A 26,087-nucleotide genomic window follows, 5' to 3' on the forward strand; every position below is an offset into this window, starting at 1 on the left:
AATAAATACATAGTGAAAGAACTTTCTTTTTCTACTCTTCGCCCAAGAAAAGAAAGGATAAATAAGGAAATGTTGACTTTGACACTGAATTAGGTCATCACCATCTGAAAGGTTCTCAGGTTCTCAGACTCTCTCGGCCTTGGTTTTCTGTTAGGACCTGATGTTGGAGCTCTGCCCCTTTCCAGAATGTGTCTCCCGCTTGTTTGATAGCACATATGATCACGGACAGGAGATAATATTAAAGAGCTATAACTATTCAGGATTGTAAAAATTTATGCCATTTTAAGCTTATGCTAAGAGTGTGAAATTGGAACTCAGCCTTAAAAAAAAAACTGCTGCAGAGGGTGTTGGGGCCTGTCGCAAGGATAGAGGTTCAAAGGGAGATCTTAATATAAGATCTGAGGCATAAAGACTGTTGCAGGGAAACTTCTAGATATCAGCATAATTAAGAACATTCTAAAAAAGACTTGCATGGCATAGAAGATAATTTCAAGGAATTGACAAGTAGGGTCACATAAATTAAAAAGCTTCTTTATAGCAAAGGAAGCAATCACCTGAGTGGATACAAGCCTATAGAATGGGGAAAACATCCTTGATAATTAAACATTAGGAACTAAATCTAGGATGCATAAAGAACTGTGAAGGCGTAAGTCATAAACAATCCCACACCAGTCTGGAATTATGATTAATAGGGTGGTATTTATTTAAAGGGGAAGAAACTTACAGATCACCGTCCCAGACAACAGCCCTCTGCGCAATTAGGAAGAAGTCTAGTTGCCGGAACTGGAGCAGGAAGTAAAGAGAGAGAGAGGAGGGAAGTGGCCGCTTTTTTAAAGGGAGAGAGACCACGCCCCAATGGGCTGGTATCTCAGCGGCTATTGGCTGGAGGAGTGGAAGGACCTCCCGCAACAGAACTGTAAATAAATTAACCCAACCCTGAATCATCTAGTTAGTAAATGGGCAATTGAACTGAGTAGACAGGTCTCAAAACACTGATCAATATTTGAGAAAGAGTTTAGTATCATTAGCTATCAAGGAAATGCAAATTAAAACTGTTAGATTCCATTTCACCGTGGTCAGAGTGACTGTCATCAAGAAAACAGAGGCCAGCAATGCTGGTGAGGATGTGGGGAAAGAGGAACCTTTGTTGACTGTTAGTAGAAATCGGTGTTTTTAGGTCCTCAACAACCTAAAAGCAGAACTACCATATGACCCAGCTATACCAGACTCGCATGTGTGCCCAAAGAACTACCATATGACCCAGCTACACCAGACTTGCATGTGCCCAAAGGACGCGTAAGTCAATGAGCACAGAAAATTCATGTCCATGCTTATTGCTGATATAGTCACAATAGCCAAGATATGGAATCAGTCTTGACCTCCTTCAGCAGAAGAATGTATAATGAAAATATGATAAATATACACAATGGAATTACATTCTGCTGTGGAGAATAACAAAGTAATGTTTGAAGAAAATGGATGGAATTAGAGATCATTATGTTAAGCAAAAAAAGCCATACTTAGATAAGCACTAAATTTTCTTTCATATTTAAGCATGTAAGTGTGCATGTGCGTGCGGGCATGTACGTGCACGTGTGGGGTGTGTGTGTGTGTGTGTGTGTGTGTGTGTGTGTGTGAAAGATGAAAGGGGAAAAGAAGGGAGCACTCTTTGGAGAGGGGAAGAGATCCAACCCGAGGAGTATGGAGAGATTTGGAGGAGGGAAGAGGATGAATAAGAACAAGATACAATGACATATACTTATGAAAGTGCTATAATGAAACCCATTATTTATATGTTAGTTTGAATTTTTAATTTAAAAACTAAAAAGAGGGAGGACCAACTGCTGGAGAGTTGGTACCTTCCCAGCTGTGTTGACAACCTGTGGGGCTGACAGGAAGCCCTGGAGGGTAAGGTTCTAGAGAATGCAGAGAAGACATCCCACTATGCAAAGTGATGGCTTTGACCAACCAGAGGCTGGGGGACACTGGCCAGCTCTGCCTATTGGGCTGGGCACAGCAGTGGCACTGAGAGCAGAAGTAGTATCGCCTGCCAGGTGGCTGACCACGCAGCTGGCCCTATGACGGCAGCCCCTCTCTTCCCTGGTCTTCGCTGAGCTGTTGGAGCTGCTCCAACCTGAGGGAAAGACAGCCACTGCAGAAAGCTTCAGGAAGCAGAGTGCAGGAGACGACCCGAGTTCTGACAGTTTGCCAGAGTGTGTGCTGCTTGCCCGGCAAAAACATTTGCCATAATGAATTCTGACGTCATTGCATGGTCTCAGTCAAGGGCGTTGAATTGGAATAAATGACCTCATGTCAAGGGTCTGTGGAAACCCTCAAAACCAGGGGAAATCCTTGGCTCTCCAGTTTTCAGTTTAGAGTAGAAACTTTAAGCAACAGTTTGTTCCAGGTATTTAGTTTGGATATATGTTCATTTCCTTCATATTGGATGATTTCATGGTATTTGGAATGTAATTCTTGTGGGCTGATTTCTTTTTTCTTCCTTGTTACTCTGATTAAACATTTAGCTTACATTTTTTTTTTCTGTTCAGTGACAAATTGGAAGTGATTGGTCAAGTAATACGTGATTTTAAGATGTTTGTCTGTCATGCTGTAGAACTGTAGAACTTGGTGTTTGGGGTACTTGTGGCCATTTCCTCCTCTGCTGTCCTGCCCAGATGTCACCCTCATCTGAACAGGTCCCGGCCTCAGGCCCTAGATTCTTTGTTTATGAGCAGAATTCTTCTGAGCTGAGGAGAGCTTGATTCTGAATCTTGAGCATGGTCCAGGAGCAAGCTGGGAAGAGCTGGAGACAGCTTGCACTTGTTCGAAAGGCTTCCTAGGGAGTCAGTATCTCTAGCTGCCTTCCCCTCATCAGGCTCAGCCTCCTCCTGTCCTGGAGATTTTTGCATTCTTCCAGCAGAGGGCCTCGGTCCTGCACGGGAGAAACCACAGCCAGCCAGAAAGGGGAGTTGGGTTTCTCCAGCCTGCGGCGTGTATCAGATAGCTGAAGGCATAACCATCAGTGCAGGCATCTTTAACTGGCCTAGTGGATTTTTCCAGTCTGAACCAGTACCTAAGGAGCATCTAATTGCTGTCATCACCAGAATGTAGAATTTATGCTGTTTGTCTGTGTGCAGTGTTTGCATGTCGGTGGCACAGAGCACACATCTGAGCTCTTGGATTCGAGTTTGTTCTCTCCTCTCGGGTCACTTATATCTCTTCTGCCCATGGTGGTGACAGCATGATGGGAAGCTCCCAGCTTGCTCTTGCCAGGCTTGGCACTTGAGCAAGCCCTTTCACTTCTCTGTAATCTAGATTGTGTGATCATTTCTGGCTAGAAAATCCCCTGGTTGTAGAACTCTACCAATAGTTCATTCTGCAAAGAGGACACTGGAGACGCCCCAAATGACCAGGTCCTATTTGTAGCCTCCCCACAGTTACGATGTTTAGCTTTTAGTGCTTGTTCAAGGTCTGATTTCTACAGCGGCAGCAGTGCTTTATGAGGGTCTCTCATGTCTCTCAGACATGCCCAGAGCACCGCCCTTTATGTCCACAGTGGGTGGACATGGTCGGCGATATGGAAATAGAGTTAGCTACCATCGCCATTCCCATCCCACGTTAGCTGTCACTTTCCCTCCCTCCCATGTTAGTCCAGAGCTCTGGCCTCAGCCCAGAGCAATGTACGCTGTTGCCCATGAACACAAATCATACAAATGAGTGAAGGCAGAGTAGATTGCATGTCCCAGGCCTAGTTCCTAATTTTTGTTCTTTTCTCTGATCGCATCCTGAACACAGGCTTCTCTTTCTATGCTACTGCAAAACATCTGAACTTCTGTCGTTTCCTCTGTGTGGCTGAGGGGGCTGGGGAGTCTTCACATACTGGGCCAGCCAGCCACTGTCTCAAGGTTCTGGGCTGTTCTTGTGAATGAGAGCTCTGGAAGTCACATGGGCATCGGATATGAATCAGTCACCCTCGTGGTGACTGTACCTTACAGAGCCACATTTTTATCTCATACCTTTGCATGGTTTAAAATGCCATCCAAACAAGAGTTGTCTGTCACAGCCTGCAGAGGCTGCCTGGCAGTATTGTACCTGCTGACCCGTTCTGTGGGTTTCTGGAAAGATGAGATGTGTTCTAATGAGCCTGTTATAAATATCACTGAGTTACGTCATAGATGGTGGCAGTGCTCAATGTAAAAGAGATGGCCGGGAGGTGTCCCCAGCCAAAGGCCAGACCCAGCATTCCAACAAGACAAGTGGAGCCTGGATATATTGGCCAGGATTTTCTAAAAAATTATTTGTCCTCAGTGAAATATGTTGCTAAACATGCCTTTGTGGGGCATGTAGGATGATGAGTGAATGTGTTCTGATCTCACACAGAAAACTCCGGCACTGGGCAGTACACAGTGGCCCTCAGAGAGGCCTTTGGCCCTTTGCTTCTCTCCCACCCCGAGACAGGGTTTTTCTGTAGCTTTGGAGCCTGTCCTGGAACTAATTCTCTTAGACCAGGCTGGCCTCGAACTCACAGAGATCTGCCTGCCTCTGCCTCCCGAGTGCTGGGATTAAAGGCATGAGCCACCACTGCCCAACTAGCCCTTTGTTTCTTTTTTGTCATTTCAGGGTTGGAGGTTCATGTGATGGACTTATCAGATAGTGATTACGTGAGACCAGCCCTCCCTTTTCACGCCTTTTCTCTTTATCCTGCTCACAAATTTTCAGCTGGAAGCCTCACCACATTGCATGCGATGCCTTGCTGATGTCCTTAACTGCCCAGTGTCACCATCTCCTTTTAAATGAAAGTACAGAGTCCAGTACCACTATAGTGGGGGCTGCAGTGAGGTTGAGAATAGACTCTTGTGAGACATCTACCTTTTTTTTTCTTTGCCTCAGAACTGATTTTTAGGTTTTTGTCTCCTTGAGGAAATTTGATTCAATCTAAAAGGCACACACACAAACCATTAATGTTAGATCAGTTGCTCGAAGACAGACAGGTATGTACAGAAAAAGTCATTTGCTTGAATTCTGGCCAACAGCTTTTAGATAGACAAAAATGCATTGAAATTTGTTTATAAAATGCTTAATATTAATGCATGCCAGATGGAAACCTTGTCAAATTCTGTGTGCACACAGGAACTTGACGAGGGGAGTCGGGAGATTTAGGGAGCTTCTCAGAGCGGTGGAGACAAGAACGACCCAGAACCTGCGAATGGTAAGTGGTCTGACATGAGGCATCGGTCCTGTGAGTGCTCACACCACACATCTGCATGAGGCTGTGCGCCCAGTAACTCACCCACTCTGTGCAGCTAGTGTGCCCACATGTTGAGTACTTAGTCTAAGACATTGTAATCACTGAGGGAAACCCGGAACTCACTGGTAGTCTGTTCCCGTTCTTTTACTGCCCTGCTTCTTGACAGTCACTAATCACATTTCTGTTTCTCTAGATTTGCCTGTTTTGAACATTTCACATAAATAGTTGTGCAGTGTAGTCTTTTGTGACTGGCCCCTTTCATTTAGCATAAGATTCTTCCATATTGTCTCAGTATTTTCTTTCTATTGCCAAGTAACATTCTATTTTATGAATCCACACGTTCTGTCCACCCAGTCTCCTTTCAGTTGATGGGTACTTGGGTTGTTACAGCTAACGCTTTTGTGAGAATATTTGTGTACAGCTTCTGTGTGGACCAGCATCTTCTTCCCCTGTGCTTCCGAGTGGAACTATTGGGCCGTATGAAAACTCTGTTGAGCAGTTTGAGGAGATTCTGTTTCCCAAAGTAGCTACCCCACTTTACATTCCCACCAGCAGCTTTTTCCAGAGTCTGGCTAGCACTTGTTATCTTTTGTTTGTGGCCCTCTTAGCAAGTGTACAATGTTATCATGGTGTTCACTTGTGTTTCCCTGATGGCCAGCGATGCTGAGCCTCCTGCTGTATGTGTTCTCTCTTGACACTTTGTGTCCTAAAAAAGGTGGGCTGAGGCTTCCTGGATGTCCCTTTGTGGAAGGGGTCAGATGTGTGTTTTTAATTCATATTAACATGGTAGAACATGGAGATGAGATCCTCAAGTACGAATTGTTTAGATAGTGATATGACCATAAAACTTAGAAGTACAAAAGATAGTCTATCTCATGTAAATTCTGTAGAGTTTGATCACGTGAAGGCCTAGTGCTCACTGTACTAATAAATATCCTCCATCACAATTAATATAACAACCCTATATAAATTTGCAGTTTGTCTTTTATTACCCATGTTTATCCTTGATTGTCATTGGGAATGTTCATTTGAATAAGACTAAGATATCCATATCATGCGAAATGCAGAGAGCTTCATTTGGGCATCTTCGAGGTTTTAGAATGTGGAAATATGATTTATGGGGCTAGGCAGCTGAACAGAAGGCTTTTCTAGAATATGTGGTTGAACTAGATAAGTAACTCTACATACACACATACTTCCCATCAAGAACTTATCAGGCCTTTAATACTTTATATTGGTTTACTTATCTTCAGACAAAGCATTTTGAATTTTTAGGGTCCTTTAAGGCATAAGAACCTGCAATTGTATGCATGAAAATTGTTGCCAGATACCTTTTTTTCTCAAATTTACTTATTCTTAGAATTCCATGATGCTTTTCAATTGATGATTTGAATTGCTTTTGAAGCATACTGACTAGGTAGTGTTCCAAATGGACCATTTGTGTTGGCCCTCAAAGATAGACAGACAGGTAGATAGAGAGATATCATCCATTGTTTTCTTGAGGTGAGCAGGGAGGAACCTCCTCAAGTCTATGTTTTAGTCAGAACTGCCCTTGGGCCTTTCAGCCGCCATCTGGTGTTCCTATGGGGGACAGTCCCCACTTTATATCACTCTGAATTGGGGTGTGTCTTTGCTCTCAGCTGTTGGGGTCATCAAGTGCCTTAACCCATTTCTAATCCATGAGTTCTGAGCCAAAGGAGTGTATGAGAATTATCTGAGGAACTGCGAGCCTTAGTGAGGGTTCTATTGCTGTGAAGAGACACTATGACCATGGCAGCTCTTATAAAGAAAACATTTGATTGAAGTGGCAGCTTACAGTTTCAGAGGTTTAGTCCATTATCATCATTGTGGGGAGCATGGCAGCTGGGAGTATGGTGGTATGCAGGCAGACATGGTGCTGGAGAAGTCTACATTTTGTCTAAAGGCAACAGGAAATCAGCTGAGACACTGGGTGCATCTTGAACATGAAGATCTCAAAACCCACCCCAACAGTGACACAGTTCCTCTAACATGGAGGAGGCACAAGCCTCACCGACCCCAACAAAGCCACACCTCCCAATAGTGCCATTCTCTATGAGCTTATGTGGGCCAATTACATTCAAACCATCAAATGTGGTTTTGGTTTTAGTCCAGTGCTCTGCCAGTGATCTACATCCTTAACCTTACTGAGAAATGCCAAACAGTATGTCCTTACCTACAGTTCCGGAATTCCAATGGAGCAAGTCTGTGGCTGGGCCAAGAAATCTATTTTATAGCTATACAATTCTTTTTACTTTAGGTAATAATTGCAAATGTATAATGTATTTATGAGATGGTAAAGTTGTCTTGTGAACTTGATTTCATGTGAAAACATAGCAGAAAGGGATTTAAAGGTATTTTCATAGCATGCCACTTCTAGGTACTTCTGCCAAAGCGTTTAAACACGTTTTCCAACACAAACTTGGCCGTGAGTGTTCATTACAGCACCATTTCTGACATCCAACAACTGGAAACAAGATGGATTTGTGGACAAAATGGGGCATGTCTGTTTTGTTTGACAAAAAAAGTTGTGGATACTAATAACAACATGGATGTATCTTGAAAATGCTGCACTCCGTAGAGGAGGCTGATCACAGAAGGCCATTTTGTATCCATTTCTGTGAGATCTTCTAAACAGACAAATCCATCAAGACAGAAAGCACATTGGTTTTTCTGAGGGTTTGAGAGGGGAAAATGAGAAGCCAGAGCTTAAAAGGTATAGAGTTTCATTTTGGGGTGATGAAAATGTCCTGGAACTAGACAGTGAGTACTGCACAACCATGTGCATGTACTAAATGCTATTGGATTGTACCCTTTAAACCAGTCTCAGAGTGCATGGGGCTGGGGGAGGTATGCGTGGGTTCTTTATTGCTGACGTTCAGCTCATGGCCACAGTGAGTGGAGGGCGACTGGCGGCTGGCACTTTCAGAAGCCTCTAGCTCCTGTGATGGCAGTGAGATCAGAGAGAAGCAGTAAGGAGGGTCCAGGAAGACAACTTGTACCTTAGGTCCTGGAGATTGTGTTCTTATGAGATCTTTACAGATGGCTCGGCTGGGGATGATCTGGGTTCATTTAATTTCACATTTTTATAGACATTTAAAGGCAATGAATTCTACACAGGGATAATCAAGAAAATTTGCCTTTACCCAGTGGTTCTCAGACGCCACCAGGCTAATGATTTGATTGCGTTTAGGTTTCCTTGGGGAGTTTTAGGAAGTTTCGTATGGATAAAGCCCAGCAAAGTTCTCTTCTGGAACACATTACTTTAAAAGCTCATTCTCGGGGAACATCAGCGCTCTTTGTTTCTTCAAAAGAACACAAAACCTGATGGAAAACTCTGTTGCCTGAAGTTTTATTTTGCAGCTCTGGGTGATTATGGATTGAATATCCTGGGATCACGGATTCTGGAATGGGGAGACACACACACACGGAGGAGAGAGGAAGGGAGAAGGGGAGAGAATATCAATATGCCTTTGTCAACAAGACCCTTCTTAGTAGGGACACACCTCTTGGGGTAATGTTCTGGGCAGAGGTGTTGCAGAGGATTGGGATAGAATCTGCACTGGCTAGAAGAAGGTCCTGGTGTTTCTGGGTTTTCACAGGGAGGTGAGAAACACACCAGCTTTGTAGAAAGCCCTTTTTCATCAGAAACTACAGCCCTCACTCTACTTTCCCTATTACACAAAGCTGGCTTCTGAGCTGCTGGGCCAGGAGGTCCCTAGTGTACTGGGAGCAGGGCACCCCCCTACTCAAGTGCTACGTCCCGTGGTGGTAGCATAACTAACTGGTCTGTGGTGCTTGCAGAAACAGGACATTGGAGTACCTGCAGGGGTACACCTGGCCGTGCTGAGATTCACACACACACAAAGACAGCATCATTGAAGTTGAGTCCTGGCTTTTCTCTGGGTTTGAGTTGTAGCAAGCACCTGCTGCCGGATGATGAGAACATCTGCAGTTCACCCTGGAGCTCTTAGGAAAGGTGTTTAGTTATTTGGGGTCTAAAGTCTGTTTAATGTATAATGTAGACAAGACAGCACTGGAGGTGCATGAACTTTCTGAAACACCTCTTCATGGGCTGGAGAATGGTTCAGTGGTTAAGTGCAGGTACTGCCCTTGCAGAGGACTGGGCTTTGGTTCCTGGCACCACTCATGTCACGTGCCTTACAACCACTGGTAATTCCAGCTCCGTGGGGATGCAAAGCTTCTGGCTTCACCTGTGCTCATATATACATATCCCAAATTTACTTATTCATAATTAAAAATAAATCTCTTTAAAAAGTGTTCAGATGTTTAGTGTATTATATTTTCTTTTGCCATAAATGTGTGTGATTTTCATATAGAAGTAAACATTTGATTCTGAGTCTTTCAAATTCTGAGTCTTGCAGTAGCATCTCACACATAGTGACAGCTGATATAATGATGGAGTGGATGATAGAAAACACATTAATAATCATGCTGGTCTTTCTTTGTGTTCCCAGACAATAGCCAGGCAGTTGGCAGAAATCTTGTTACGGGGCATGTGTGAGCAGAGCTACTGGAACCCCCTGGAGGATCCTCCCTGCCAGTCACCTCTGGATGACCCTCTCCGGAAAGGAGCAAACACCAAAACCTACACACTCCCTCGCAGAGCCCGCGTCTACTCAGGAGAGAAGTATGGGACTGGATGTTTTCAGCTGGGGCCTCTGGGTGGGAAGGGGATGCGACAATGGTTAAGGGCAGGGAGAAGAGCACAGGCCAGGTTTTGCCCATGTGAAATCAGATGAGGATCCTAATTGACCAGGTCAGCAGAGGTAGGTACTCAGCACTGCTCACCATCCAGCAGATGTCTGCCTGAGTCGGCCCCTACTCTCCGCTCAGTGCTGGGCCACCTTCCTCGCTATCGCTATCGTTATCTGTGCCGGTCTGTGGGATTCTCTCTCCATTTATCACAAGATCCCAGCATGATGCGGCAGTCAGCAGCCACTGTTATAGCCAGAGCTAATAGGCATTCATTTCTTCAGCAGGTCCCCATCTCTTAAATCTTGTTCTTAGCCAAACCATGTGTAAAGACATGAATAATTTGCCACTGCTTGAGAAGAGATGTCTCTTTAGAACTTATTGATTTCTGCAAGATTTTAGTTTGGGACTTGGTTTCCTTAGAGGAAAATGGGCCAGAGGGCTACTACCTTCTTAGGCTTGAGTCTTCCCTGGTCAGGAGGTAGAGGGTGGAGAGACAAGGATGAGGGCTGGGAAAAGTTCGGTTCTGCCCCTCAGAGCCATTAGCTTCCCTCTTTGCCTGTGGTAAAGGACAAGGCCTAGTGGCCTTTCCTCGTCTCTCTGAAGAGCAAAGGGACTCTAGTGACTGATGTTGCCACACCGAGAAGGTGCTGAGAGACTGCAGGCAGCTACTTTGGGACCCGGGCAGCATGCTGCCAGATAGGCCGCCTGGCTTCTGGCTCCTTACATGACACCCCCGGCTTTTCTTTCCCCACAGTCATCTTACTCAGTTTGCATGTTTTGTGTGGATTTGGACAGGGGAATGCGTTCTTGACTTTTCCCTGGGACTTTGTATATTTCAGTTTTGATCTTCATTTTTCTAGCCTTGCTGAAGCAGTTTGCCTGACATGCATGCTGTCCTTCCTCCTCAGGCCTTGTCTGGATTCATAAAACACCTGCTCTGGTCCCCTAACTGTGAAGTGCCGGGGCTATCCAGAAGCAGATCTGAGTTTCAGATTTTAAGTGAATTTCACGTCTTCAAAACAAAGTGTGGGTTTGTTTCTCACACTAGCCACTTGTGAGTGTCCTAGGTGCCAGGTGCACAGAGGGTCTTAGTTACTGCCCTTCTCCTCCAATGACACCCGGGTGGAGCTCTCCCCAGAGACAGAAACTCTCCTGTTTCCCCAGCTGGTTGACTGTTACTCTTCTGACTTCATTCCCACCGTGTCCTCTTCTTAGCTGTGTAAGGAGAACTCCAGGAGGCAGCCCCATACACAAGCTGAGTTTCCTACAGATACACGCAGTCTGTTTGGCTTGTACCTATTATACTGTCTGCAGCTCACATGTGCTCCAGCTCCCTAACTTAGAGTGCACATTCATTGGCTTCCAGTACACTCATAGTTATGACTCCATCACCAAAGTTGAGAGTGTTCGCTTCTCCAAAATTAATGCCCAGTTCTTCTCAGGTGTCAGCCTTTCTCCCAGACCCTTAAATTAATTTGCGTTTTTTGGATCCACTTGCTCATTTCTTCCAGAAATACATGTTTAAAAGCACTAGGATTTTGATCGGAATTACCTTGAACTTGTAACTTGTGAAACAACGGTAATCTAAACAGTATTGCATCTTCTGATCTGTGAGCACAAGGTGCTTATTTATTTATTCATTCTTTCATACTTTTAAAATTGCTTCAGCAATTTTATAGTTTTCAGGTTGTAAGGCTTGTATTTCATTTGTTAAACATATTCCTAATTTTTTGGTTATGAGCATGCATAATTCTTTTTTTTGGAAGGGGATGTGTACTGTTTAGTTTTTATTATAAAGGACACAATCTAGAGTCATTTGGGAAGAGGGAAACTTAATTGAGAAATTACCCAGATCAGACTTGTCTGTGGGATATCGTCTTGGCTAATTTATATAGGAGGGCCCAGCCCACTGTGGGCGGCACCATTCCTATGCAGGTGGGTGTGGGCTCTATAAGAAACTTAGCTGAAGCCGGGTGGTGGTGGCGCAGGCCTTTAATCCCAGCACTCGGGAGGCAGAGGCAGGTGGATCTCTGTGAGTTCGAGACCAGCCTGGTCTACAAGAGCTAGTTCCAGGACAGGCTCCAAAACCACAGAGAAACCCTGTCTCGAAAAACCAAACAAAAAAAAAGAAAAAAGAAACTTAGCTGAGCATGAGCTTGTGAGAGTGAGCTAGAGAGCAGGCCAGCAAGCAGCAGATCCAGGTTCCTGCCATGACTTCCATCAGTGTGGGAGTATGACCCAGGAGTTGTAAGGTGAAATAAGCCTTTCCTCCTTGAGTTGCTTTTGATTGAGGTGTTTGTCACAGTGGCAGAGAAGCAGACTAGGGCAGGTGCTGGGGTGGAACCCGGCCTGCACAGGGCACTGGACAGTACTCTGTGCTGAGTCACAGCCCAAGCCCCATAGTTTTTTTTTTTTTTTGGTGCTATTATAAATAGAAAAATTTTTAAATTTTAGTTAAAAAAATTTCAACCCATTTTTAACTTTTTTATAGATTTCAATAATTCTATTCTTTTTTCAGTTTAAAAAATTGGTTGTTTTATAATGTCATACAATGTGTCTTGATCATATTCACACATACCCAATCCTCCCAGATTCACCCCTCCCCTCCCCATCCAGCTTTGTGCCCCCCCCCCCGCCCTTTAAAAACTTTTCAATTCTAGTTTGTGCTGCCCATCTGCTCTTGGGTGTGTGGCCCGCTGGAGTATGGTTAACATACAGGGCCCCTACCCTTAAAGAAAACCGACTCTTCTTTTCCCATCTGCTCTTGGGTGTGTGGCCCGCTGGAGTATGGTTAACATACAGGGCCCCTACCCTTAAAGAAAGCCGACTCTTCTTTTCCCATCTGCTCTTGGGTGTGTGGCCCGCTGGAGTATGGTTAACATACAGGGCCCCTACCCTTAAAGAAAACCGACTCTTCTTTTCCCATCTGCTCTTGGGTGTGTGGCCCGCTGGAGTATGGTTAACATACAGGGCCCCTACCCTTAAAGAAAGCCGACTCTTCTTTTCCCATCTGCTCTTGGGTGTGTGGCCCGCTGGAGTATGGGTAACATACAGGGCCCCTACCCTTAAAGAAAGCCGACTCTTCTTCTCCAGCAGCTGCCAATGACCAGGAGCTCTTCATGCCCACCTCAGTAATCACACATCACTCTTAACCTAATGGTGGGATTGATGTAGGCTTCTTTCATCCATTAGCCATCAGCATGACCTCTTCTGTTTGTTCTTAATTTCATGACTATTCACTGCAAGTGTATGGAAGAGGAATTGATATTTCATATTGCAAATTTGCTGAATTTGTTAACTGTCCATTTTTTAGATTCCTTAGGCTATTTTGTCATCTATAAATATAGTTTTACTTGTTCCTTTGAAAGCTGGGTGCTTTTGGTTTCTTTTTCTTCCTTAGGTGTAGGGCTAGACCCTACATTACTGTGAGTAGACATGAGAAAATATCCTTATCTCTGATCTTCAGGCAGGAAAAATCTTTCAGATTATTAATTGTGGTGTTTGCTGAAAGCTTTAAGATGCCCGGTATCAGATCAAATGCCATCCTTCTTACTCCCTTTGCTGTCTTTATCATGGAGTATTGAGTCCCGTCAGACACTTTTGTCCGTCCGTTCAGCTAATGTGGTGGTTTGACCTTTTTTGTAGTGCATTTTATTCATAGGTTCTTTTTTCAGATGTCAAACCAGCCTTGCATTTCCTGGGATAAATTCTGTTATGTCCTAGTGTAGAATCTTTTAAAATTTGTCTTTGGGTTCTATATGTTTCTTGGAAATTTTTGCACCTGTGCTTCTAATAGATACTATTCTGTAGTTTTCCTATAAAACCTTGGTCTTTGGGGGCATCTGGATAATCTTAGTCACATAAAAAAGGTCTGGGTATTATTTCTTTCTATTAAAAAAAAACTTGAAGGGTTGGCATTGTCTTGAAATATCAGATATGATACACCTCAGAGCATCTGTCCTTGGCTTTTCTTTGGGGGAATTCACTTCAAGCTCTTGGTTCTGTTTCCTCATGAATCTGTCTTAGTGGTTTAGATCCTTCTGTATGTTTGGCCGTCTCAGCCGGGTCATCGAATTTTTTCACCATATACCTTCTTAGTCAGCCATGTTTCTTTTTCCTGCAGAATTTCTCGTTACAGCCCAGCCCATCTTTTCTCTCTTTGAGGGTGGAGGGGCAGGAGCAGGCTACCTAAACGCTTATCTTCTGTTTGTCCTTTTGAAGAACCAACTTCCTGTTTTCTTTATGTCATCTGTTGAGTCTGTTCTGTGTTTCTTCTGTTTCCACACTACTCAGTTTTTAGCGTTCTCAGTTTGTGCACGGCCTCCTTCTCAGTTGGTGTCTTCGTAGAGAGACAACATCCCCTGGGCTCCTACGTCTATAATGCTTCCTTCCTACTGAAGTGGGGCTGTGTGTCCCGCACACCCACACTGAGGCGGTCACCACCCTCAGCTGGCTCATTGGGAAGCAGAAGGGGGAATCTGCACAGGATGCTCAGGCTTCATCTTGGCCTGACTCCCCTTCGAGTTCAGACTTAGAGTGGAGCTTAGAACTTCGTAAACTTCCACTTGCCACCCCTTCTCTCCCAAGAATCTGTTGTGCAACCTTGGACATGTACATAGGTAAAATGGTACACAAATCATTTATTGACAACAAATCAAGAAATTGATTTTAAAACCGTTGATTGGATGCATTTAATTTTACCCTTTATTACAGGTGAAAGCAGGTTCGTGTCCCAATGAGATGGATGCACTTATTTTTTTACATAAAGAACGAAATCTTGTTAAATATTTGACTCTGTGTGGCATAGAGTTTCTTCAGCATTTTTCAGAGTTGATCGGTATTTTAATTTTATAATTGTCAATTCTGAGAATGCCACTTTGTATAAATACATAATATAAAATGGTAGAACTATGCCTGAGGCCATTTCAGAAATTATTGGAAATTCTGTCCTAATCTAAAACCAAAATTCATTGAAAAGTTTATTACTCAAGTCAGCAACTCAAACAGTAATTTTAAAAAACCAAACCCTGTAACATACTATGTACTAATTTGGGTACTTACATGCTGAAGAATGACAGTAGAAAAATGTAAAAGTCCTTATTTCTACAACTAACCGTTATGCTTCTAGAAGAGCATGGAGCTCTGTATGTCCCGCGGAAACACTGCAGCTCACAGTGCATGCTAACAGTGTTAGTCCCGAACCAAGGCTGCAGTGGCTTCTCTGGCACCAGAAACCTTGGGGCCGCTGTGTTTGACTCAGAATTAACTTTGGTCACTGCATTCAGATACATTTTACTGTTACCAGATTTTCATGACCCCATGAGGTTGCAGCCCACCACTCAACATGCCATAGTTTACATGGCTCAGACTCTTCTAGCTCCAGCAAACCAAAAAGACTTTCAGAGTGTTGACCAAGATGGACTGCCCTGAAAAACAAGCTTTTTAAAAGCTCTTCCCTCCACTGTGCCCCCGTGTGAAGTGGAGGCCATGCTCCTTCTCTGCCTGATCACTTGAAGTTTGGAAGATAAAATGTTAAATCCTAGAAGAGTGATCTGTTGTAGCCTCCATGCCCTTCTGGGTCTTTCAGCGAGGACGACTGCCGCGGTTAACTTATTTTTAGGGCAAGCTTTGTATTCTGCATAAGTGGTGGGATATGAAGTGGATGTAAAACAAGCAATGACTTTTGGCTAGGAGAACACGTGTGTAATAGCATCCTGCTCAAGGAGCAGCAGTTACCACAGCCCTGAAGCTGTCTTTGTACCTCTCCCAGGGACTGATTGCCCCAAACCTGGTCCTGGTCCTGAAGATTAGTCCAGTGTTAGTCTAGCTGTTGGCAGTTTGCTTTGTTTTGCATTCTCTCTCTCTCTCTCTCTCTCTCTCTCTCTCTCTCTCTCTCCCTCCCTCCCTCCCTCCCTCCCTCCCTCTCCCTCCCTCCCTCCCTCTCTCCCCCCCTCCCCCTCTCTTTCTCTCTCATGTGCAGGTGGCAAATGTGTGAGCACCTGCAGAGGTCAGAACACACCTTGAAGGAGTCAGTTATTTCCTTTGACCATGTGGATTCCAGGGGTCAAATCCAGTCCTCTGGCTTGGTGACAAGGGCCTTTACCTAGTGAATCATTTCCCCAGCCTTCTGTCTAGCTTTGGCAAGCTATGTGTCAAACATGGTGGCACACTTATAAATTCAGCATTCAGGAGGCTGAGGTGGGGCAATCACTTGAGCCCAAGAGTTAGGGACCAGTCTGGGCAACAACATAGTTAAGACTCCATTTCAAAATAAATAAGTCATTGCATTATCTTCAACAATCATAAATTGCGTATTCATTTATGTCTAAGTTTTATCTGCTGTTGTAATTGAACAATTCACATGTATTTTTACATGTGGCAGTAGTTTGTTTTCAATGCTGTTTTATAAATATCATTTTGCCAGTCTGTTCCTATGGCCATTTGAGTTATTTCCCTGTTCTATTTGGGACTAATAGAAGCTACGGTGCCACAAAGGTTCTTTCATGTCTCTCAGTACATAGTTGGGTTTCAGCTAGGTGTATTTTTCCTTTCATCCTTGTAAAAGCATGTTTGGTGGCTTGGATAATTACATGCATATTAGACTAGAAAATTAGCACAAACAAAGCAGGAGATTAAAGGCCACTATTGTGTCTACAAGTGGCTAATGAGAAGATGTTGAATGAGCAGCTGTGAGTGCAAACATTGGGGTGACCTCCCAGGTAGACAGAAGAGAAAGAGGCGATCTCTGTTGTGTGGTCCTTTGGGTCTGGGCCTCCTAGTTTGCTATGGAGAGGTTTTGGAAAGGCAGGGGACATTATGAGATCAGGGTGACTTTTGCTGGTAGAACTCTTTGGACTCCTCACAATCCCATTTTGAGTCATTGTGCAGAGAGTCCTGTCCCCTCCCCAGAAATGCAGGGACACTGTCCCTTCTCTAGGAATGTAAGATGACAAGCCACATGGGACTTTTCTGATCCCTGCATGGAGGAACCCTCAACAGACCTGGGCTAACCTGATGAAGTACTTTCTTTGTTCTAAAAGGTTGAGCCATATGAGTTGACAGGAAAAGAAAGGAGTTGTGGGGAGGTAATCAGCTGGACCAGCTGACCCCTGATCAAGCTGATCTCAATTACCAGTTGAAATCCCCTTTCCTCTCTGGGGCTTCAGCTAGATCTTGGAGTTGAATCAGCTTCCTGTGGTAGAGAACTCAGTACTACTCCATACAAGTTCATAGCAACTCCTCAGGGGCCAGTTCTTTTACACAGCCACTTCCTTACTGCAGAAACCCCAGGCAACAAGAAAGCTAAGATGCAGTTGATGTTGACTGACTTGATTTCTCTTTTACTTGTTCTAACGTGTATATGGCCGGGGAACTGGTTTTTCTAAATATTTACTTGGAAGCCCTAGAAAACCATGGTAACTATCAGTGTCTTGAGGACTCCCTTTCCCTGTGCCCTACAAAACTACAAGATGCATTGATGAATTTACCCAAACTAAACACATGGGAGGTTTGCCTGAAGGTCATGGTGGCATGGCTAGGCTGAGCCTGCAAACCTCCCACCCTCAGCCTCTCCCTGCTGGGGCTTGGGAGCTGATCACTGTCTGGTGGTGCCCATTGTCCCCTACCCTGCCCTTCTTGCAACTCCCTGTGCATCTAGCTCTCCAGCCTCCCACCCTCTAGAACTGAGGCCAGACACCCTGGGGTCTCCTCCTGGGGCACTGGAGACTCAGAGAAGAAAATATCAAAAAAGGAAGGTCCTGACAATTTTGACTACCCACACTGGGTCTATCTTGCATGAGCAAGGAAGAGAAGAAGTGGCAGAAATGGGTCTCAGAAGACTTGGTTGTTTCAAGGGAACATTTCAGTACGGTTTTCAGGCTTGTGTCCTACAGTTGTTGCTCTGCTGCTTCTCAGTGCCCATCCACCTGCCGTACATGCAGGGCCAAGGAAGTGGAATTCGATGCTAATTCACTGCTTGTTAGCGACTCCAGTAAAAATAAAACAACCTAGCATTTAAGCAGACTGGATGGCTCAGACGGAATTTGGAGATTATCCATGGACTGAATTGGCTGGTGTTAAGTCATAATTAGCACGGCTTGGGCTCTCTCTTTTCAATTAGTCTGAACAGTGCAGGACTAGCTAGCCATTAGAAAAATGGTTTCGGCTATTGCTTTATTTACAAGATCCCAATTGCATGTAAGCACAGCCAGGATATTGGGGAATAATCAGAAATGCTCTGTTTTCTGAAAAGCCCAGTTTACCACAGGCTGACTCCCCCCCAAAGAAGCTTTGGCTCCAGGCCCACCCTACAGCCTATTCCCAGGCTAGCCTGGCTGGAGCCCTGCATGGCTCTGGGCTGGAGACCCCCGCAGGCAGAGTTCTGCAGCGGAACCAGGCAGTACTTTCTGCGTCACCTCCAGGGTTCTCTGATGCAGTAATAATGTTACTGATGCTTCAGAGAAAACAGCATTTATAATTATCTGGAAAACGTGGGATCTTGCTTTTTTTTTCTTTTGGAGAGGAAATCTCAATTAAATGATTGTTGTGTTGTTCCTAGGAAGGTATAAATTTAGTCATCTTCAAAATAGGCAGTGTTTGTTTTTTTTTAACCATGTTTATTTTTATTTATTATAAACTCCTTTTCAATTCTTGGGGAAAAATTGAGTTTGGCCCAGTTGGCGATAACATGCAGAATTCTACTCCGGGGGTTGGGGGGTGGGGGATGGGGTGGGGTGGGGGGAGGTGGCTCCATAGCCTTAGCAGTGCTCACAGAACCTGGAGAGGACACAGGTGTGTTTGCGTTTTCATTGTTTCCTAATCAGCAACACTGGGTTAACATCTTTTTCTTTTCATCCAAAATTTTAGAGTTCAGCCAACTACCAAGAGATAGACTAACAGGGCAGCTCTTGCATGCTGCCCCAGAACAAAGTGTGTGTCGAATCTAAGATAGCACCCTAAATTCTTTCGGCATGAGAAATAGTGTGTGGTCGAAGCTGCTCCTAATTTCATCAGAAAGACAAAGAGTGGAGCGGTTGGCGGGCAGAGCTGCCTTCCACTGAAATGCGTGCTCTTCCAGTGACACTGCTCTAAGCAGGCACCTCTTGTTTGCATGCTGTTTTTGGACCAGTTTTACTTTCTGCCTCTGTAATAGGTACATATGTTATTTGGGCTTTTAACTTAGGATTTTACCATTTTTTCTCACCCGTCTGCTTGCCATTAAAATTTGTAACAGAAATGTAATAATTCCACAGATTGCCATAGAAATAAGCAAGCTAATTCAAGTGTCCAAATTATACAGTGTTTTTCATGGATTCTATATAAAAATGGAGACTCTTTTAGCCTTGCACTCTGCTTGTAGTGGTGTATCTCTTGTTACTTCAAAACTGCCGTATACCAAAGTTGGTTTTCTTTATGCAGCATTTTTTGTCCTCAAGAAAATACTGAAGAGGCGCTGCTGTTACTGCTCATTAGTGAATCTATGGTAAGTGGAATGTGACTTTCATTGTTCCTTCCCTGTCCTGAGACTTCCTTTATTGTTGTGCCCGTTCCCTCGTTAGGATGATTTTTGGTCTAGAGAAAAATTTTCCAGAAGGAATGCCTAAGAGGGGACGCCTGCTTCCCTGGTCAGCTCTCCTACCGCAGTAGAGAGGGCTCTCAGCGTATCCTCCATCCGTCAGCTATGACTGGAAGTTAGCACGTTCATATGTAAGGGGACTGGAGTGGAAATGCTCCTCACGGGGGCTTGTCAGGGAGCACAGCCCAGCATGGCCCCTGTGTATCTTCCCCGTGTGCTGAGTGAAGGCAGTGCTTTCCTGGGGCTCTCACTCTGCCCTGCCACCTGCCCCTGCCCCTGCCCTGCAGAATCTAGGGCTGTGGGGATGCCCTCTGCTGTCTAGGGCTGCTATCCTCAGGGCTGTTCCCGCCAGGCCACCAGATTCCTTTGAAATTCGCTCGTTGTGTTTGGCCAGGATGCTGACTTTTGGCCTAAACTGTGTGTTTGTTGTCTCTTGGGCCTCTGCTCTGTATAGCACTCGAATGCCAGCCCTGGCTTGACACCTTGGTGCTGAAGCAGCTAGAACTACCACAGACCAGTAGTTTGTGCCTAGCACTTGAGCAGAAACACAGGTTGCCAGAGGCCCAAAGGCCTCCTGTCTGCTTTCTCTTTTTACAGATGAGGACTTAAACGGCCAGAGTAAGCAAAGGGCACACAGTGTGTTGGCTTGTTGCAGCTGTCTGTGAATTGTGTGGTTCCCTCCTCAGAGCTTTCAGCCCAGCAGGCAGCCCAGAGGAAAAAGAATCACAAGGGAAGCAAGTGAATCCCCACCCTCTACGTGGTGGCCAGCTGGGGACTAGAGCTGTGCTGAGGGGAGCTGCAGACAGACTGCTGTGTGCTGGGAAGAGGTGGCCAGCAGAGGCTAAGGCTTCCACATGCGGAACTCTCTTGCCTCAGGTCAAAACTTGAGGTTCTCTTGTTCTGCAAACTGGCCCAGAAGTGTTTACAAGAGCAGACTGCTTGAGTTACCATTGCTCTCCACTGGGCTGCTGTTGACGTCATTGGGCTCACTTCCTCTCTGGGAAGCAGATTGCCCCGGTTCATCTTTCTTTGACCATCAGCTTGTAACACAGCGTGGTGCCATTTATATTCTCTGCTCTGGCTTGGCAGAATCAGGGAAGGCACATAGGTGATGATGCTGGCAGTGAGTCCGGGACCATGTCTTCAAATGGGCAAGACTCACCCACTTTGTCACTGGTGTAGAAGGCAGTGCATGTTGGCCTTCCAGCTGTCCTGGGCTCTGCACTTGGCGGTTAATTTCTTCAGTGCAAACGTGATTGGCTGTGGTGTCCATGCGCTCCTGTGGATTACTGATGGCAGTCGTGAGGTCAAGCGATCCAGTTTGGAATTTGGAAAACATGGCCACATGCCTATAGCTCTTGTCGTAGTGTGGTATAGATGCTTTGGAGTGGTGTCTTCAGCTCACCTACTCCTTTATGGAAGTGAGAGAAGCACAGATAGCCTGTGCCAAGACCTTTGAGACAGTCAGGTTGGCCTCCATGCTTTCCGGGATTATCTCTTCAGGGGACAGTGAAATCCAGTGAAGTCATGGCTTCCCTGTAAACCTCTTGTACATGAAGTTGCCCTTAGGGGACTTTTTTTCCTCCAGTGTCCTTTGGCACTTTGATTTTTCATTTTTAGGACAGAAAATTATGTGCTCAATTTCAGAACAAAGTATGCCTTGTTCTTTGGGTGTTTGGAAAAATTATATTCTTTATTAGTTCTGACTTTAACATAGAAGCATAAATTTCTTCACCATTTCTTCACGTACAAGAAGTCATTTGAAAGTGTAGCACTTCTCACTGCAAAGAAGATCCCTTTTCTCCTCGAGGAAGAACTTGTCAGAAGTGTGCCTGCATAATTCAGCCAAGTCAGCATTCTGGGTACTTGCTGGTGGATCTGCTGAAGGTTCTAGGCTATAGATCTCAAAATATAGCAATGCTTTCTGAAAAAGAGGACATATTAGGAATAACTTGAAAACCTCTCCTACAGTATCTGTTAATTTTGTTTTGTTTTCTTCCGGACATTGGTCTCAGTATAGAACATTTATAGCAAATAAATACAGCAGGCTCTCCTTCCTTTAGAGCATCTCTTGTTGGGCTCAAAAGGAGCTGCGTAAAGAAAACTTAGAATGAAATCTTCAAAAGCAGGCTTGTTTTCTTAAGAGGTGACTCACTTTGTAGGAAGCGGCCTGTTTTATGTAGTCTCATTTGGCTTTGACATTTAAAAGCCCGGAGTTTTCAAGTGAGTAAGTTCAGATGGGTGGCTGAGACTAAACGCCTCGGACACACACACACACACACACACACACACACACAGGCATTTTGCCTCATTAGCAAGAGGCAAGGTGTATGTGTGACCTTCCAGAATGTCAGGCAGGAAGATTAAACATCAGCCTGGGGGACAAGTGACCCCAGAACCTCCTGTCCCATCCTCACAGGGAATGCTGTGCAGGCCTTTCGCTGCTCCTCAGACAGATGGGAGTGGAGACCTCTGTTCATTAGCAGAGCTGGGGATGGGAGAAGCAGGCAGAAATCTAGATTTAGTGATTTAGAACTCCCTATTAGGGGAAGAGGAAAGAAAATGAGATAGCTATCAAGACTCTAGTGTGTGTGGTGTATCTGGAGGAATCTATGGAGAAATTAAATTTTAGAAGCAGTGAGAACATGTTGGTGTGTGGAACAATTGCTTTTTGATAGATGGCCTGGGAAAGCGCGGCTGTTCTGGTAGGTTTCTGTGCTAGGAAGACGAGATGTGAAATTGGCCAGTGTTCTCTGGAGTCCTCTATGGCAACGTGAAAATTGCTCGCTTCTTGTCTTGTACATCTGTTGTGTGCTTCCTTTTAGAAGACTAAATTAGTCTTTGAGGTCTGTTCCCATGGAGGTGTCATCCAGGAATCTGAGTGTCACTTAGTGACTAAAGGAAAGGTTTGATCACCTCCATGGGACCGTGGAACTTGATGACCCCATTCAGTGAGAGGAAGTACAGAGCTGGGAATGCTCTCCTGGTCCTTAGCGTAGACTAGAAGCCAGATCACAGAAGACACAGCATGGAGCTAGGGGGACTCACTTGAAGGATGCTGTGGGTTGAGGCCCAGATAAGCTCTCTGTTCTGCCCAGCCTTGTAGGGTTTCCTCCAAACACCTGCTGACAGGCTCACATCTGGCCTTGAGTTTTGAGTCAGACCATTGTCTGCGGTGATCTGGGGATTTTGGATATATGGCTTGAGGTGACAGGTCCATTACTCACGCCTGCCCTGTGGAGCAGGAGAGCCTAGGTGGCCTCTGTGCTATATGAAAATAGTAGAATATAGGCTGGCTTACCATCTGTTTCTCTCTTCTGTGTCATCTTCAGGCCAACCGAGATGCTGTGCTGAGCAGGATTCCTGAGCACAAGAGCGACCGCCTCATCAGCCTGCAAAGTGCGTCTGTGGTCTATGATTTACTGACCATTGCTCTTGGAAGAAGAGGCCAGTATGAGATGCTGTCAGAGGTACAGCTACCAAGTCTGGCTCTTTTCCAGGTTGGGGCAGGGTGGGAGTGCATTTTTCCGGTCAAGATGACTTGGGGAAGGGCCTTAAAACCTGGTTCCTGTTCCCTTCTTCCAGTGGCATGTATTGTTGGACCAGTTATTGAACTTTGCTCTCCTAGTTTGGTTATAGAAATGATAGTGGGCTTCTTACTGTGGGCCGGACCCTGCAGTCTGTGAGTGGGAAGTGGACAGCGCTTCCCGAAACAGTGTCTTTCCCAGTCTAACTTCTGTCATGACCCAGACCTCTCATCTCCGGCTCTAATGTCCTTAGCAAATAGTCTCATCTAAACCAGGACTGCGTAACTCCTGTGACATGACGTGGGTACTTACCATGAGGTTGACTGGCAGACATCATTTCATGCTGGACAGGCACTGTCTTTGTCCAGAGGGTTGTGCTTGCTCACAAGTGGACTGGTAGACTCCAGGTCTTAAGCAAGGGGCTGTGATGTTCTCACCCCCTCTGCTAGGAAACACTTAGGACAGACATGTGATGTTTTGGTTTCATGTGGAGTTAGTTCATCTGAGCTGGGGTTATGAATTATTAAGCTTCTGCCCAGAATACCAATTTTTGAGGAGGCAAAATAAGTCAGGAGACCAACTTATCTTTCTTAGCAAAACAGAAAGAGGGACAGAAACAACCCATTTTGTTAAAATAAACTTTTCTGTGTTATTTATCTTTCTCTTTCTAAATTTATACCCATTGCAACAGCCTCTGGGCACGAGGACAGGGAGTGGAATACTGTAACAGATTGGCTGAAATCAGACCAGAGCTCGCCTCAGCCTCCAGCCTGCGGTGCTCGCCACATTCGGCAGGAACCCGGGGACAGACGAGCATGTGTAGCTTACTTCTGCTTTCAGTCTTTGGTTTGGTGACTAGACAGGACAATGGTTATTCAGCCTTCTGAAAAACCAAATTCCCCACAATGCAGTGAGACAGTGAAGTGTGTCCAGGTGCCCAAACATATATAACCTCCCCTGCTAGGACCCAGCTCAGGCCTAGGCTTGGGCTGGACGTTCTCACTCAGCCTTCGAGTCCCCTTTGTGGGCCTACCCCTTGGTTCCCTGGGCCTGTACATCCCTCGGAGACTTTGGACTTGGTACCATCTCCTTGTCTTGCCTGTTAGAAGTATAAATCAATTAATAGGATTATAAAATTCATCTTTTCAGTATATATGTATATTACAACCTGCCCCGTGTCAAGGGCTGCGCAGGGTTAGGAATGCGGTTCTGACAGGGATATTCTTTCTGTACACTAGTAGCCACCAGTCTACAGGTAAACAGCAAGCAACAAGAACTTACTGCATATATGACTGACCCAGGAAGACCCATATCCTATGATAAAGGCCTTGGACACATGGCTTCAGCCTTTCCTACCTTTTACAGGTAGTTGCATACGAGAAAGATGAGGCTCCCTGGTACCTAACAGGACGAGTGCCCAGTCCATCATCTCTGAGGATGGAACCAGGCAACCCTCTGCTAAGCAAGAACCCTCCTTCCATCTCAGATAACATCTTAGAATGGCCTGCTTGCCCATTTCCTCATTTACTGGGGTTTTCTTCAATGTAGCCAGAGACTGTACTTTCGTTCCCAGCCACCCAGACTTGAATAATCACACAAAACCTATATTAATTACAACACTCTTTGGCCAGTGGCTCAGGCATATTCCTAGCTAGCTCTTGCATCTTAAATTAACCCATTTCTATTAGTCTATGTATTGCCACGTGGCCATGGCATTGCCTCATTTTCTATGTGTCTTGTTTCCTTGTCAGCTGGCTGGCATCTTTTCGACTCTGCTTACTCTCTCTCTCTCTACATCTCATTTGTTCATTAACCAATAAAAGCAACACATATACAGAAGGACATCCCACATCACTTGAATCTACTTGGCTTGTTTTTGCTGTTCTCATTTGCCCTTGTACTTTTCCAAGATTTTTAGTTAAAACAGGAAAAGAACATTTTTTGGAGTTGAGGTAAAGTTCACATATCAAACTTAGTAGTATATAATTCAATGCTGTTTGGTACATCCCTACCACTGTATGATTGTATTAGTCAGCTCTGTAGCACCACAGTGAGATTCCTGGCACAGGCTACTGAAAAGAGGATTATTGATCCTACAGTCTTAGAGGTTCATAGTCTATGACATAACCTCTGTGGAGAGAGCCACTGCTTGGCTTTGTCAACTTACCCCTGCTAGCAGTGGTAAGAAAACCTTTGAGAACGTGAGAACTGCGTCATGGCCCCGATGCGTTGAGGCCCACAGCCTGGCAGTCATGCCATCTTCCCACAGTGCCATCCTGCACACAGACTTTGACTGCAGTGAGCCCCTGTGAACACCAAAGTCAGAGCAGCAACTATCGCCTTTACTTCCTAAACATTTCATCATCCTAAAAGGAAAGCCAGGTCTGGAGAGATAACTAAACATGCTTGCTGTCCCTGCAGACCCCCAGAGTTCAGTTCCCAGTACCCACATCTGGTGGCTCACAGCTGTTTACAGATCGCACACATCATAACTTGTTTCAGCATTTTATTCTGTTTTATGGATGAGTAATAACCCATTGTATGAATATATCGCAACTTGCTTTGGAGCTCAGTGCTTGGGCTGGCTCTACCTTCTGGCTGATACAAAATAGTGTGTGAGGGCAGCTGGGTTTGCCACTAATGTTCACGAATAGATTTCCACTCTTCTGTTTAGAAAGCCTTTTTCCTTTCCTCCTACGATGAAATTTACTTTGGTATTTCTCTCTCTGTCATAAGAAACAACTCTGCATGCTCCTTGGAGAATCAAACACAAGAAGTATAAATCAAGAAAATAATAGTCACTTAGAGTCCAGAAATCCTGAGCTGGCTGGCTGTCCACCAGCATCCTAGAGACCATCTTTAATCCATCTTTATGAAGAACAACCTGAGGGTGTGTGTGTGTGGGGGGGGTGCAGACGCTGAAAAAAGACATCATGTGTCTTTCTCTGTTGCTCTCTAGGCTATTGCCTTGAGATAGAATCTCAGTGAATGAGGAACCACT

At 45.0% G+C, this 26,087-nt stretch overlaps 1 protein-coding gene across 8 annotated transcripts in view; it reads left to right on the forward strand.

Moving 5' to 3' along the window:
- The window catches only part of Ttc7b (tetratricopeptide repeat domain 7B), a 215,232-nt gene that overhangs the window by 87,479 nt on the left and 101,666 nt on the right, over positions 1-26,087 (forward strand). For all 8 annotated transcript variants that reach the window (XM_057782135.1, XM_057782137.1, XM_057782136.1 and 5 more), the window contains 4 exons: positions 5,131-5,209; positions 9,745-9,917; positions 19,403-19,466; positions 22,892-23,029. In XM_057782135.1, coding sequence (XP_057638118.1) covers positions 5,131-5,209; positions 9,745-9,917; positions 19,403-19,466; positions 22,892-23,029 — 454 coding nt within the window. The remainder of the gene's footprint in view (positions 1-5,130; positions 5,210-9,744; positions 9,918-19,402; positions 19,467-22,891; positions 23,030-26,087) is intronic.

This window comes from Chionomys nivalis, chromosome 10, assembly GCF_950005125.1.
Source record: "Chionomys nivalis chromosome 10, mChiNiv1.1, whole genome shotgun sequence".
Taxonomy (NCBI): domain Eukaryota; kingdom Metazoa; phylum Chordata; class Mammalia; order Rodentia; family Cricetidae; genus Chionomys; species Chionomys nivalis.